General features: G+C 40.5%; 2 protein-coding genes across 2 annotated transcripts; one reads left to right on the top strand and one right to left on the bottom strand.

Moving 5' to 3' along the window:
* Positions 1–1,050: 1,050 nt before the first annotated feature.
* On the top strand, positions 1,051–4,819 carry LOC119745501. The gene is made up of 4 exons (XM_038221876.1): positions 1,051–2,076; positions 2,677–2,808; positions 2,936–3,032; positions 3,271–4,819. Exons 1-4 carry the CDS (start codon positions 1,068–1,070, stop codon positions 4,214–4,216), a joined length of 2,184 nt encoding a protein of 727 aa, XP_038077804.1. The 5' UTR covers positions 1,051–1,067; the 3' UTR covers positions 4,217–4,819.
* A 10-nt stretch (positions 4,820–4,829) lies between these two features.
* On the bottom strand, positions 4,830–12,500 carry LOC119745502. Its single transcript, XM_038221877.1, has 4 exons — positions 11,345–12,500; positions 10,181–10,330; positions 8,975–9,068; positions 4,830–8,534 (listed from the first exon to the last, which is right to left on the bottom strand). The coding sequence occupies exons 1-4, from the start codon at positions 12,438–12,440 to the stop codon at positions 7,790–7,792; spliced, it is 2,085 nt and encodes a 694-aa protein (XP_038077805.1). The 5' UTR covers positions 12,441–12,500; the 3' UTR covers positions 4,830–7,789.
* Between the last annotated feature and the right edge of the window lie 2,846 nt (positions 12,501–15,346).

The following is a 15,346-nucleotide window of genomic DNA, read 5'->3' as shown; positions in this document are numbered from 1 at the left end:
TCGAACGCGAGTCATCCCGCTTACTAGAGCCTTTGCTTAACCACTACACCAAACGTACTACACAACTTTTAGTGGGAATTTAATACATCTTATAATTCAGCCCTATTTTAAAAAAATACAGCGCCCTCTGTTGATATGGATTGCCGCCGGCAAACCTTTAGTAATCGTTAGTTTGCCGTCATTACCTCCGGCAAAATATCCACTATCATAATTATACTGTTGCAACGCAAGGCGCTGAAAAGTAGAGTGGATATGATAAGTATAGGCGTATTGATATGGGGGGGGGGACCGGGAAAAAATAAGAGACATAATAATACTAGTGGAAAGAATTAAATTCTGATTTTTGGGATAATAAAAGCGGGGGGGGGGGACGTAAGAATGAAGAATGTGAAGAATGAGAATGAATACTGTGACATCCCATAGTGCTAATGCTATTTCCCATTTAAATTGCCACCAATTTATTGTTCACACCCCACCAATACGTCGCAGAGCTGGATGCTATCTAGTCAAAAGAGTAATTTTGGCAGCTTCTGGACATCATTTTTTTTCGTGGCATGCATGATACATACAGGGACTTGTAACTTGTCTAGCCTAAACAAAGCACTTCCCAGACTAGTTCCCAGTCCTCCGTTATTACAAAACTTCCCATAGTGGGCAGAAAAAAGCAATAATAACAGGTTTAATTTGATTCAAATTATCGTAGTTATACGAGTACAGAAGCATAGAACATTTTCTTTCCTCTTTATATAAATTGTTTCCCTTTTAACTGCAATACATTTCATTTAACATAATTATGTCGTGCAATGTTTGTTAAGATTGGGCAAAATTCATAAATTGTGCACGTGATATTCCCACCCAATCTTAAGAATGAGCGCTCATTCTTAAGAACGCGTGCTCGTTCTTAAGAATGGGCGCTCATTCTTAAGAATGCGTGCACATTCTTAAGATTGCGTGATTTTCAAGAATGGGCACAACAGGGACAGTGAAACTAGAAGAGCGCCACCACTTGACGGAAATTGTATGTAAAAGCACTAGTAGAGAGGGGTATTAAAAAATATTCGTAAATCATGGCGGTCCAAAATGATAAGGACGCCGGTCTCAAATTGCCAGGTTTTGTAGAACTCCCCATCGACCTAGACGACCATTTCATCGGCTCCAGAGACTCGAAGCATACCAGACAAGTGGTTGCGACGTCTGTGAATGTTCTGTCAGATTACTGCAACAAGTCCTCGGGAACGACGTTGGCGGACGTCGAGCAGATGACACCTGGGGAATTGTGCCAATTCCTCCGGTCGTTCTACAGCACCGTCCGCCAAAAGGACGGGTCGTTTTACGCCCGAAGCTCGATGATGACATTGCGGTACGGACTGCAGAGACACTTTCAAAAGCTTCTCCACTTGGATATTGCCAATGATGCCATTTTCAAGCCCGCCAATACTGTTTTCAACACCATTCTTACCAATCTGAAATCTTCGGTAAAAATTAGCCTAGTCCAAAGAAAAAACATGGCAAAGATTCGGTCTTCGCCTGCTACAGATTGCTCAACTCCCAGAGGCCTGCAAAACACCGTGTTCCTGGACATGATGCTCCACCTGTGTAGCTCGTCCTACGGTCGCAGCAACCTCCGAGGAATGAAGAAATCCCATTTTGTGATTCTGAGCGATCCGCTCGGCCGACGATTTGTGTGCTTTGCAGTTAAACAAACAACAGGCCGCCGTGCTGAGCATGAGATTGAGTCGGATGAAAGCGACGATGACCTGACCGCTACTTATTCCGCCAACATCAGTCGGATGTACGAAACACCGGAGAAACCGGAGAGTTGTCCTGTGCGCTGCTTTGAGAAGTACATGTCCAGGCTGAATCCTGCCTGCACGGCTTTCTGGCAGAGGCCCAAACTGCCCAACAAAATCTTCTATTCTCCGTATGCTGAGTGCTGGTACGATGGCGTGCCGCTAGGGAAGAATGCGCTCGGCAATAAAATGCGAGAAATCTCAGCAGAAGCGGGTTGCTCAATCATGTACACCAACCAGTGCTTGAAAGCCACTGGCAAACTAATGAATCACATTGGGCATGCAGGTGATTACTAAAGGGGAATACGACTGAAGTCAAAATTAGAAGAAAAAAAAGAGTTCTAACTTCTAGCACCTCAGTTACTCACTGAGTCTAGCATGTAAAGTGACTCAACCAAAATGTCACGTTTGACAAACAAATAAAGCCATGCAACTTATAAGATTAACATGTCAACACGGATGTTTTACCTCATCTGTGAGACCCAGACTGGGACCTATTAAAGGCTGGAGTGCAGGAAAACATGCAAAACAATATCGGGCCAAATTTACTCGCCCTTTAGCTGACAAAATTCTCCAAAATTTCCAAGAGGCAAAGAGAAGGTCCTCGGCATTTCACCAGCCTAGTTGGAGGTTTAAACTCAATTTTAAAAGGCGACTTTTCTTTAACATTTTGAACCTGAGAGTGATGCAAATTTATTTCGATTTGAAGCCTAAGACTAGACTGGTACATGTCCAACTGTTTGAAAAGATGGACTATTCCATAGTCTTGTGGTATGACCATGATGACTATGGAGAAAATGTGTAGAAATAGAGACTTTTTTGACAAGCAAAAAAAACATTAATAGCCAAACGTATGTACATGTATGACTTATTGCTTCATTTTCAGGATGCAGGGCAAGGTGTGGCGACTACTGCTACAGTGAGGCGATGACATCAGACAATGACAGCTCAGCAAGTGAGAATGACGGACAGATGGACGACGGCAGCAGCCCTCAACAGAACGCCCACCAAGAAAATGGTAATTGGATGAAGCCTGCTGTGTGTGTGTGACCAGAGCAAAACCTAATTTGATTTATATCACTTTGATGCCCAAAAAAAAATTAAATCTTGTAATACCCTTTAACATAATCATATTTCTTTTACAGATGGCCACATCATTGCTGTTGAAAATGGGGCAACAGGTCAAGACCAGAGTGGCTTTCACATTAAATTGGAAGACAGCGAGATGTTGGCAGGAAATCAGTAAGTAAATAAACGGTCCATGGGAAAAAATGGACAAGGGAAAACATGCTTTGTTTCCCCCAACAAAGCATGCTGAAGAAGGTGGTTTTGGTCAAACTTAGTTTGTGAGGTTTCAGCATGTATTTTAGAATTTCAAAAATTATATTATTATTTTTATGTGAAGATCTTGAGACATAATAATGTGTCTGAATGCTTTATGGCTTCAAATGTCTAACTTTATATTTGTCATGTTCGGCAGGCTGGTAACCAACCCATGTGTTGGTACTGCCCAGGCTGGAATGCAACATGTCGTGAATGCACCTCCCATCACCTCAAGCGCAGGCTACCCGATTGAGAATCCGAGCCACCTGTACCCAGTTAACGTCAACAACGTCAGTTCGAACCATAATAATAGTAGTACACATCAGGGTCCTGCTGCTTCACAACAAAGTCCGCAGATTCCAAACGGAATTGACCTCGATGCTTGGGCCGTCGAGATATCCTGGGTGGACGAGAGGAATCAGAGAAAGTGGCTCCTCACTAAGAAGACGACCACGAGCTCGGCAGTAGAGGATGCGTGGAGACGAAGCGTCGAACTGCAGACGCAGAGGAATGCCATGTTGACCGACCATAGTCACCAGGATCTCACTCAACAGGATTGCTCTGCAAACTTGCCAAAACAAGATCTGCAGACTCAGAGGAATGCCATGTTGACTGACCATAGTCACCAGGATCACACTCAACAGGGTTCCTTTGCGAACTTGCCAAATCATGATCTGCAGACTCAGAGGAATGCCTTGTTGACCGACCATAGTTACCAAGATCACACTCAACTGGGCGCCTCTGCAAACTTGCCAAGTAAAGATTTGGGCAATCCCTTTCCATGTTTGTCTAGATCTGCGTCTGAAATGCCTCCTCATCCTCGTCTACCAAGCAATGGACCGTCATCATCAGGTGCTGGTGCAGCACAGAGTGTGGGATCGGTAACTGGTGGCAGCAGTGGGATCGCAACGAAGAGCACAGTGGATGACCAGCTGATTCAACTGCAGAAGAACGTCTTGATGATGCAGCAGGAGAATCTAGCCCTGGAGCGACAGAAGATCAGACTGGAGATGGCCAAGCTGGAGGCAGAGAAACTGAAACTGGATGCGGAAAGGAGGAAGTTGACCATGGAGGGAGATAAACTACAGCGGGAGTTGCTGTAGATTGTCAAGACAAGTGTTTCCAAATCAAGCTGTGGCTTCAGCTCTGCCTCCGGAATCTGTTCGAACCCTTTCAAGTCAGAGTGGAATGAGCAAAACTCTGGACTTTAGGATATGATTCTTGATTCTTAAACTTGGACTTGGACCACAACTCAAGGGCATAAATATCCTCTGCAGTCAAAGCCAGAGAAGAACCCGAGTTTAAAAATTCTTAGAAGCCGCTCTGAAATCTGTATGACATGGGCATTAGCAGTATTACCTCCCGTTTGACAGCTTTTATATTGGACTTTTTTACTTTTGTTTGGCGGAATTTAAAGAGAAACAATTATTTATTTACCATGGGCCAAAAATGGTATGAGATGGAGTTTTACATAGGACACCAAAGAATATATAGTTTGTTATTGTATTGCTGTTGTGCGTTTTAATGTTGTTGAATACATTTTAAAACATTCCATCCAGTTTTGACAGTTTTATTCAATTTTATCTTTAAGAGGAGACATACTTGCCTATCTTCCCAAAAAATATATTTGTGATCAATTCATTTCAAAGTAAGTTATGTGCTGCTTGAATGCCAAATATATTAATTCTGAACAAAAGTCAAGTTGACAAATTAATTTCATACAATATAAAGTTGTTTTATTTCTGATGTTCTTAATGCATAAAAAATACACATTATTAAGCAATTCGTTTTTGCACTCGAACTTCAAAGTGCAAAGTTAGAACTTTGTGCTAATGCAAAATGAATACACACTTATTTACAGCACAATTTCAAAATGTGAAGTTGACCAACGAATTGACAAATTAAGAACCAAACAAAGGGAAGGTTAAAGGCTTTGACATTCTAAAACTTGTTCTGACAATACATGTTATCCTGAACAAATCTTTTCCAGATAAATATCTGAAATAAACACATCTGTTCACTGTTCTTAAGTAAAAAAAAAAATTTAAATGTATAAATTTCAAATAGATTTTTTCAATTTTAGACGTTGTGCACTAGGTGCATTGGTTAATGTAACCATCATTACAGTTCATGTTAATTTCAGTTGTGGAAAAGAGATTGTGAAGACAGTTTCAAAATGTTAAAAATTTGGTGCATGTAAGTAAGTTACATTTTTACCGTTAAGCTGAACAAAATTCAAATGACAATTACATTGTAAGCTATTATATTTTGACAAGCTCTCATGATACTCTACAATGGTGATCAAAAAGACATGGTCTGGACTTGGACCTTGACATCATCAATTATCAGCCACACACTTTTGCCATATAGCCTCAATCCTGCAAAATCCTCCATTTTGCAAAGAGGACTTTGAAGGATTTGGGACGGTTAGGGTTAAAGACTAACAGCAATCAACTTGGTATCGAACACATGTGCAACTACAAGTCAACTCTCGTTAATACAAACACTGTTAATACAAATTCTGGTTATAGCAAACATCAAGCCTTGGTCCCGACTGTGCTTTATGTGCACAAATAATTGGACCGGCAGTACCAGCACTCCACTTAATACAAAATTCTGATATAACAAACGTTTTGGCTCGGTCCGGCCGAGTTTGTATTAAAGTAAGTGGACTGTAGTTTCATTTTGAGTCCCTTGATTTGGCTGAATGCTGTCTAACATAATGCATCCTAAAATGCACTTCGTGCAGACGGTTTTTGGCACAACTAGTTGACCGGCAAGAAAATGCACTTAAAAAGAGCACACAACGTATTCATTTATTTATAATTTATTTATTTTTTATATATTAAAATTTAGTGCAAAAATAATGTGCACAAATTCAGGTTGCAACTTTGGCTTTGGAAGTCATACAAGTTGGTTATTGTTAACTGTTATTTGGTGTTAAAACAAAAAAATAAAGAAGTGTTTTACCAGTACGCCACTTTCCTGGAGTTACCCTTTTTCTCGTTTGACTTTCTTATCTACAGGGCGAGTCAAAAAGAAAGTGACTTAATCAGAAAACTTATTTTAAACAATATGTGGCTCATTACATTTCACACACAAAAAAATAGGGATAAAGTACAAATGTACATGTATGTAATTGACTTGGTATTTGTACAATCGGGCATGCAATTTTTCCTTGGATCCGCCGATTTCTGGGTTATTTTTACTTCTCATGAATGCCATTACAAAGTGAAAAACACTTAGTCTTTGTGCGTTTTGGAATTTCCTCGTTTTTGGGTTTGTTTTTTTTAATTCCCAGTTCTATGTCTGTACACTGTAGTTACTGAAAATTACACGTAATTTGCGTAATGAGTGGAAGAACATGCTCGTTTAAGACATACTTCATTGGTTTATCAAATTTGATTGCTTATTAAGAAAAAAAATCATAAACCCAGGTCACTTTCTTTTTGACTCGCCCTGAATATGCTCCGACACCACACTTCATACATGTCTGGGACGTAAATATTTCTTTGTTAAGTACAATCTTTCAACTGAACCCTGGCAAGCCACATTACAATATTAACTGGAGTGTCACTCATTTTAATAAACAGTGATGTTCGTCTCTCTTTGGTTCACACGTTTTACATTTTAAAAATGTACAGAAAATTCCCCAACTGTAACATGAAATGAGGTAAATCGCAGCAAACAGCGCCCTCATGTGCCAAGAATTATAGCAAAGTACAGTAGTACACACGCAATTAATACTGGGAAAATAAGTAAAATAATACCCATCAGGGCATGAATGTTTGCACATAGAAAGATTTTAGACTGACATTCAGTCCAAGGTGCATGTATCTCGTCAGGTCGGTTAAATAAGTCTGTAGATTCAGGAATACGGCGTTTTGAAGATATATTAATAGACAGGGAAAAAAATTGATGGTAGAAAACATCGGACAAAGGTTATGTCTGTTTACTTTGTTTCTTCAATGTTGCACTACAAACGAGAAATACTGAATGTCTTATGTGTAAAAAGTGGTTTTTCTTCATCAGAACTGTTTTTTCCAGATACTTTGTAAATTCCAAAGTTTTCGTCAATGGGATGTCGGGGATTCTTTTGGACCCTATTCTGAATGTTACAAAATATTTTCATCAATTTTTACAAACATGTTTAATATTGTTTATCAATTTACGGTAAGATTGGACACTCAAATTATTAGTAACTACAAAAAAAAAATCAATCTTGTCTGTATGTAAATATTTGGGAATACTTGATGTTGAAAAGCAAGATAGTTGGCGATAAAGAAATGGGCAAGTTCAGGGGCTAAGAACTAAGTAGCACATGTTTAACCTCAATGGAAAGACTTCGATTAGAAATCATATACCCCATGTAAACTAGTATACATGTAAGCCTTTCTGAAAAGTAGACTTCAAGTCCTCTGAAGTCTGAAATTAAGTCAATTAAGCCACAAGCTACTCCAATTAAAACTTTAAAAACTTTAGGCATTTCTATATTATTGTTTTGGTCCTCTGTTACCTCTGAATTTGCTTGGGATTTGACATGAGATACATGTAGACTTGATTACAACTCTGCCTAAAGTACCTGACCCTTGCACTTGAAGACTTGTATGGAGGCAATGCGAGAACCAGTAGATTAGGTTGTTTAAGAGTTGTTGGGGCCTGGCCTACTTCTCGGGCTAACTTCCTCCCCTCATTCTGAGAGTCTCCGCCTCCAATTTGGAAATCTGCAGTTCCATCTTCCTTCTCTCTAGGGCCAGATTGGCCCGCTGCATCCTGAGCACTTCCTTTTGCAGTTCCAGGACCTCGCTGTCTGCTGTCATCATTGTTGTTATCCCACTTCTGCCACCGCTCGCAGCTGGTGCATCCTGAGGAGCCTGTGTCGCTGATTTGCCTCCTTCTCTTGAATCGGGCCTGTCCACGTTTTGTCCAGACCGGGTTTCAGTTGTGGGCCTTGGCATAGCATGGTTTGACCTCTGAACTTGATCCGCCAAGTTTTGTCGGGTGTTCTGGCTCGTTTGACAGAACGGCGGCAGGTTCCTTGGAAGATGCTCATCAGCGCTGCCTCTTGATGTGCCTTGTTCCACGGGGCTTCCGCTGTTTTGACTCAACAGCCACTTCCTCTGCTTGTTCTCGGTGTTCTGGGTCAACAGCCACCTCCTTTCATTGTTGTCGTCCAGCCAGCTTCTCTCCACCCTCCAGGCATCTCGGAAGTCAGGGCTGTCTTGGCTCTTTCTAAACTGCTCCTCGATCAGATGTGCCTGGGGGTTGTCGTTTGTGTGCACACTGATGATACAGTCCGGCAGCGCTTGGTCCTGATACTGAATTGGGTAGGCATTACTAGTAGCTGGCGGTGAAGGAAGCACAGCTGATTTGTATATGATGCCAGATTGGGAAGTGTGCCCGCTGTGACTAGGTAATGACCTATCAACGCAAACAAGAGAATTGTCCTTTGTTTATATATGGCTCCTAACAAAACAATTTTCAAGTCTACTAGTCTAGTCTCTTGCTTAAAAGTTAACATCACTTGATTAATAAAACTTGCCGAATGAAAAAAAAATTAAAGGAAACAATGCAAAATTTGACTTCAGACCTCAAAACGTCAATGGCTGGAAAGCGTGAAACACTCAGTACCTCGTCATAACCTTATTGACATTTTGAAAATGACTTTGTTTTCACAGTTTGTTTGGTCAGACTCATTTATGTCCTCAAACACATGAAAAATGCTTCATTGCTCAGCACAAAGAAAACTTAATAAAAAATTACTTGTGACTTTTGATTCTCAGCTGATTTTTGGCTCAAGTATAGGCCTATTTGTCTCCTTAACAGCTCTGCAGTTAAGGTCTTTGTCAAGCTTTACTCACACGTAAGTAACTGGGCTAGTGTCTGACCTAGCAGAGACATCATTATGCATCTCATGGCTCCCGTCATTCTCATCATCAAGGACGATTACATCGTCTGTTCGTACATACATGTATGGAGAGAACAAAGGAACTTTACTTGTATATAATCATGTACACATAGTATTAAGTTGGGAAGGATTATGCGAGCTGGTGTAGACATATTATTCTCTCACCCTGGTATTGGATCATTTGCATGTGCCAGATTTTTGAACACGTATGCAAATGAGGAATAGTCTGGTGCCTGCATGTGCGTTACATTAGCGTTTGTTTTTGTATGCGGTGTCTGGGGTAAAAACAGAGTCAACTCGTCGCAGTGCGAGCATGGCGTGAGTTACAAAAACACAATTTTTTAAAATTAAACTGTTACGATCTTATCGAGACAACATGCAGCATCACTTTTCATATTAATATGAACAAATTGGAAAGAAAATGAGTATTTTCGAGAAGGCGTGGATGAATGATCACGAAAACACGTACTGCACGTTGTGAATAACAACACCAAGTACACGATAAAAATCCATTACTAGCCAATTGCGATATCCAATCAGGATACAGGAAGAAAGTTTCCTATCCAGGGCTTACTATTGGAAACAAGGTTGGAAATAAAGTAAAACCAGGTCCACTTCCCCTCCTCCAACTTACACAGGCTTCCCCGACTCGATTGATTTTGACTGCTGAGATGGCTTTGTGAAATTTGCCAGGCAGAGAGGGAGGGTTCAAATCCTCAATTATAGAAATACTTGTGCAGATGTTCCACGGGATCACTATGGTAATGAATTTGATCATTAAGTAGGAGAGTTTGATCATTATTATTATTATTATTAATCGTTTGTGGTAATGAAACCAAGGATTCCTCAAAAGCGCCCACGGCACTGTAGCTCGCAAGCCTGAAGAAACCTGTAGAGAGAAGACAATGAGAAGAAATTACAGTTTTAGAGGTGGGAGGAAAAGCCCAGAAGAATATTCTGGGGAAAACCCACGGAATCAGGCAGGGACTGAAAACCCAATCCACATATTGGCCCAGGCGGGATTCGAACCCGGGTCACAGCGGTGGAAGGCGAGCAAAGTACCGCTACGCCAACCTGACTCCCCGATCATAAGTAGGAGAGTTTGTATCAAATGAATTTGGAACACCGGGAATAAGTAATGGCATTCTGCACTATATACCTGGTTCATCTTTGACAAAACTCAGGAAGCTATTTTCCTCCTCACTCGATCCTGTGCAAAAAGATGCCCTGTTGCCATGGAAACCAGAGTCAGAGTTCTCACTGGTGTCTGGAGGAAGGAGGTGCTGCGCTGAGCAGGTACAGGGAGAACCTAAAATGACAACAAAAATGGCACATGATATTTCTCAAATCTTGAACTCTTGAAATGTTCACATTCATGCGTTTACTGCCTTACTGCTCAAGGGGGGGGGGGCGATAAGAAAGTGTACGTATTGCTCGGTGAATGAAGTCCACTGAATGAAGTGAACTCAAAAATTGTCTTGTCTCCTGAGCAAAAGAAAATGTGTTTAAGTGTTGTTTTCCAAAGCCAAATGAACATGTATTCAAATGAAGAGTGATTTTTCTCCTGTTTCTTTTGACTGGACTTGCCCACTCCCCACGTCCACACACACGTTTACATAACTAACCTAGTGTGGACATTCATTTGTTTCTAAGATTCCCTTGAGTGTTTCTCTTTATTTTGCGACGGATAAATTAACCTAACCCAAAATTGTTTCTAAACCTGTTTTCCTAGAGAGGGGGAAACCTTGTGTGGACATGGGCAAGTCCACACAACGTCGCTGCTATACCTGGTTTATGTGGACATCTTTTGTTCAGGAGGTCCACACATAAATGCTTGTACAAGGTTCCCCCCCCCCCCCTGGAAAACAGGTTAAGAGGCATTTTGCGTTAGGCTTCTGCAGTCGCAAAATGAAGAGAAACCAACAAGGAAATCAAGATAAACAATTTGAGTTGAAAGAGTGTTCACAGTGGGAGTAAAATGACTTTTGTTCTCCGATTTTTCTTAACTACACGAATGCAAAGGAATGTCCACAGTCCATGTAGATGGATAGGTGGGTTTGTTTATAGTGTACATCAAGGAACTACAAGTTATTGTGTGAAACATCCTTTAACTGAGGACAAGAGTCAAATCCAGGAAGTCCTAGGTTAGAGCAAGTGGCAAAACCAATGGGAGCTGAACAAAAGATTGATGATGAGGAACAGTAGAAAATCCACGATTTGCACCATAAACAAATGTTCAGGTGTTTTAGTTTTCAATGTAGTAGTTTGTAATGAGGGCATGACGTCATGAATGAATTATCTGTCTGCTCCCGAAATCATGTACCTGTCTCAGTCATTCTCAATCGACAGGCTCTACTCGTAACTTTCAAACACTGGTTGGAGTAAACCATGGAGCATCCAGCTAGGGTGGAGATGTCTCTCATTTTGTAGCCCAGGCAATTAACGCCAACGGCAACCCCGTCGTACCAGTAATTGTCATGTCTTTTGTATTTGTGAGGCCTCTGCCAGAAAACATCGCACTTGGGGTCCAGCTTTGCGAGGTACTTTTCAAAAAGCGCTACAGGGCAGCGTTTTGGGTCCTCGAGCGCCTCGTACATGCGAACTTTGTCCATGCTGAAATCATCATCGCTTTCGTCTCCTCCGTTTTCGGTGTCTCTGTTACCAAGGTGGGCCTCGGCGAGGTTGCCCGTTTTGTCCTTGTTGACGAAACAGATAAATCTTCGGTTCAAGGCCCCGTCCGTCATGACAGCAAAATTGGATTTCTTCATGTCGCGGAGGTTCCAGCGGCCGTAGGTGGTGCAACAGAAGTGAAGCATGACATTGAGGAACACGGTGTTCTGAAGACCTTTGGGACTGGTACAGTCTGTTAGGTAGGAGGAACGAATCTTGTCCATGTCCTCCTTGGAGATGATGTGAACATTCCTCTCTTTTTTCTTCCTCTCCCATGCATTCCACGGCGCCTGCTGGGCATGCTGAGAGACAGAAATGTCCATGACTTCGCAGTCAATGGCGTCAAATACGTCGTTTGCTGGCCCGAAGGTTGGATCGTTTAAGATGTCCGCTTGGAGGACATTCTGGAAGTGATTTTGTAGGACGTGCCTCATTGCGAACATCGAGTGCCTTGTGTACCGACGCCCGTCGGGCTGCCGCACGTCAGCGTAAAACTCTTGGAGGAACTGGCACAGCTCGCCCGGCGACATCCGCTCGACGTCCGCCACCGCAGCGCCCTTGGAGTTGGTGCAGTAGTCCGCTAAAACACCCATGAAGGCTTCCCTCATGGCCCTGAAAACCTTCTCGTCTGTACTGCCCATGAAACTCTCAAATACTTCTGGGTCAGACCACAGCTCGGCGAAGTCGAACATACTGCCGTTATTAGCAGACGAACCGTCATCTTCGTTATTCTCCCAACTTGCCGCCATGTTTACAAAATGTACTTTAAAATAATGTGCGTGCAATTTTAAGATGACCGTTTTGGACGAATTTCGGCTAAATTTGACAGAATTGTTCGAACAAAAAACGAGTCTGACAGAAAATTTAGCAAAATGAATTTTCAGCAGATTTCTAGCAGAATGCTGTAAAATTGTTGATTTGACAGGAAAATACGACAGATTTTAAAATATTAGGTGATTTAGCAGATTTTTGTTAAATCTAGCAGATTTTGAAGCGCATAGAACAGAATTTTGCGGTCACCCTGCACAAAATTTAATGTGCATGTCGAGCGCAAAGTGAGTCCCCCGCGCAAGTTTAAACCTGCGCGCACGCAAGTTTAAACTTGCGCACTGCATAGATTTTCCCGGCCACGCATACAGAGCCGCTAAACTATTTTTTCCCCCGGGTATACTCAATAGTCATGCAGATATGTAACATTATTTTTAAAGCAGATTTTTTTCTCCGATTTAATAGCATCACTGAGCTTCGGGAGACAATGCCTTAATGCCTTTTTTTGAACATTTTATTAAATTCATTAATTAAATCATTTGCAAATTTAGTTTACTTTTTAAAATAATTACCATTTTATATGCATAGCGTTTTTAAGTTGTAAACATTTTTAATATGAATGATTGAGCCTGCAATAAAAAAAAAATATTTGTTAAAGTAATAAATTTAATTAATTGATTAAATTAGTAATGCATTCATTAATTTTTTTTTTCCAATTATGCATTTTTGAAGTGTACAAAGCGCTCCGGCGAAATGTTATGCAAGTATTTCTAAAAACAATATGTATTATTGTACCGTCCAATTTATTAATTGTTAAATTAATTAGTACTTTTTAAGAATATCAGTACTGTTTTAATTGTAGAATACCAAAGCATTTTCAAAAATAATGTAAATGATTACTATCATGGGCGTCGCAAGAAATTTTTCCAGAGGAGGGCAAAACAAATTTTCCCCACAAAATCTCTATGTTTTCCGGGATTTTCCTGAATTATCATTTTATCAATGGTGTTTTTTGGGCAGGGACATTTGCACCCCCCCCCCATTAAATTAAAAACAATATGATTTTGCGGCTCTTTTTCTTCCTTTTTTTTCCTCTTTATTTTCAAACAGTAATTTGGGGCAACTGGCATCGGCTGGTCTCGCACTTTAATATTCTTTCAGCAGAGGGCGCGCCACATAAATAGTGGTCTCGATAATTATCCACCACCAAACTCGTTTGGGGGCAACAACTGCAGAAATACAAGATGTATTAAATTGAATTTTCGAGTAGTGATTTTCCACAATGTGCGTCAGAGGTGTATTGAATATCATGAGAACCAGTGCAACAACCAAAATAATATGATCGTAACAATGTAATGTTTTACACGCGAAAAATCCACATTGACTTTCATTCGGATTGCACTGGTCGCGCCTAAAACACTGTATTGTTACGGTCAATATAGCTTCATTGTTTGACGGTTTCTTCAGAAATTAAATCTCCTAATGTTAAACATAATGACAAATCACTACTCAAAAATTCAATTTAATACGTCTTGTATTTCTGGAGTTGTTGCCCCCCAAACGAGTTTGGTGGTAGATAGTTATCGAGACCACTATTTATGCGGTGCGCCCTCTACTGAAAGAATATGCGAGACCAGCCGATGCTGCACTATTGAACAAAATGAACGACTCGTTTTCCGATGAATAACTCAAGAAATACAAGATGTATTAAACTGAAATTTCGTGCACTGATTTTCCACAATGTGCGTCAGAGGTGTATTGAATATCATGAGAACCAGTGCAACAACAAAAATAATAGGATCGTAATAATGTGATGTTTTACACGGGGGGCAAAAAATCCACATTGACTTTCATTCGGATTGCATTTGTCGCGCTTAAAACTTTGTATTGTTACGGTCAATATAGCTTCATTGTTTGACGGTTTCTTTTGAAATTAAGTCTCCTAATGACAAATCACTACTCAAAAATTCAATTTAATACGTCTTGTATTTCTGCAGTTGTTGCCTCCCAAACGAGTTTGGTGGTAGATAGTTATCGAGACCACTATTTATGTGGCGCGCCCTCTACTGAAAGAATATTAAAGCGCGAGACCAGCTGATGCTGCACTATTGAACAAAATGAACGACTCGTTTTCCGATGAATAACTCAAGAAATACAAGATGTATTAAACTGAAATTTCGTGCACTGATTTTCCACAATGTGCGTCAGAGGTGTATTGAATATCATGAGAACCAGTGCAACAACAAAAATAATATGATCGTAACAATGTAATGTTTTATACGCGAAAAATCCACTTTGACTTTCATTCGGATTGCATTGGTCGCAACACTGTATTGTTACGGTCAATATAGCTTCATTGTTTGACGGTTTCTTCAGAAATAAAATCTCCTAATGTTAAACATAATGACAAATCGCTACTCAAAAATTCAATTTAATACATCTGGTATTTCTGGAGTTGTTGCCCCCAAACGAGTTTGGTGATAGATAATTATCGAGACCACTATTTATGTGGCGCGCCCTCTACTGAAAGAATATTAAAGTGCGAGACCAGCCGATGCTGCACTATTGAACAAAATGAACGACTCGTTTTCCGATGAATAACTCAAGAAATACAAGATGTATGAAACTGAAACTTCGTGCACTGATTTTCCACAATGTGCGTCAGAGTTGTATTGAATATCATGAGACCCAGTGCAACAACAAAAATAATATGATCGTAACAATGTAATGTTTTACACGCAAAAAATCCACATTGACTTTCATTCGGATTGCATAGACGCTAATTGAATTCCCCTTTTTATTTATTTATTTATTCATTCATATATTCCATAATTTCTCCATGTACTCGTGTTTTGATTTTTTTTTTCTTCATCAATGAAAATCCCGC

This window comes from Patiria miniata, unplaced genomic scaffold (assembly GCF_015706575.1).
Source record: "Patiria miniata isolate m_02_andy unplaced genomic scaffold, ASM1570657v1 HiC_scaffold_7, whole genome shotgun sequence".
Lineage (NCBI taxonomy): Eukaryota > Metazoa > Echinodermata > Asteroidea > Valvatida > Asterinidae > Patiria > Patiria miniata.
Note: the sequence above shows the minus strand (reverse complement) of the source record. Positions and strands in the feature narration are given on the sequence as shown.

What these genes read in the sequence shown, in the direction of transcription:
- LOC119745501 (XM_038221876.1), top strand. Translation starts at nt 1,068, where the DNA reads ATGGCGGTCCAAAATGATAAGGACGCCGGTCTCAAATTGCCAGGTTTT. An exon ending in GAATCACATTGGGCATGCAG is followed by an intron (nt 2,077 to 2,676) that starts GTGATTACTAAA and finishes CTTCATTTTCAG; the next exon opens with GATGCAGGGCAAGGTGTGGC. An exon ending in GAACGCCCACCAAGAAAATG is followed by an intron (nt 2,809 to 2,935) that starts GTAATTGGATGA and finishes TTTCTTTTACAG; the next exon opens with ATGGCCACATCATTGCTGTT.
- LOC119745502 (XM_038221877.1), bottom strand. Translation starts at nt 12,440, where the DNA reads ATGGCGGCAAGTTGGGAGAATAACGAAGATGACGGTTCGTCTGCTAAT. An exon ending in ATTGAGAATGACTGAGACAG is followed by an intron (nt 10,331 to 11,344) that starts GTACATGATTTC and finishes TTGTCATTTTAG; the next exon opens with GTTCTCCCTGTACCTGCTCA. An exon ending in TTTTGTCAAAGATGAACCAG is followed by an intron (nt 9,069 to 10,180) that starts GTATATAGTGCA and finishes ATGTACGAACAG; the next exon opens with ACGATGTAATCGTCCTTGAT.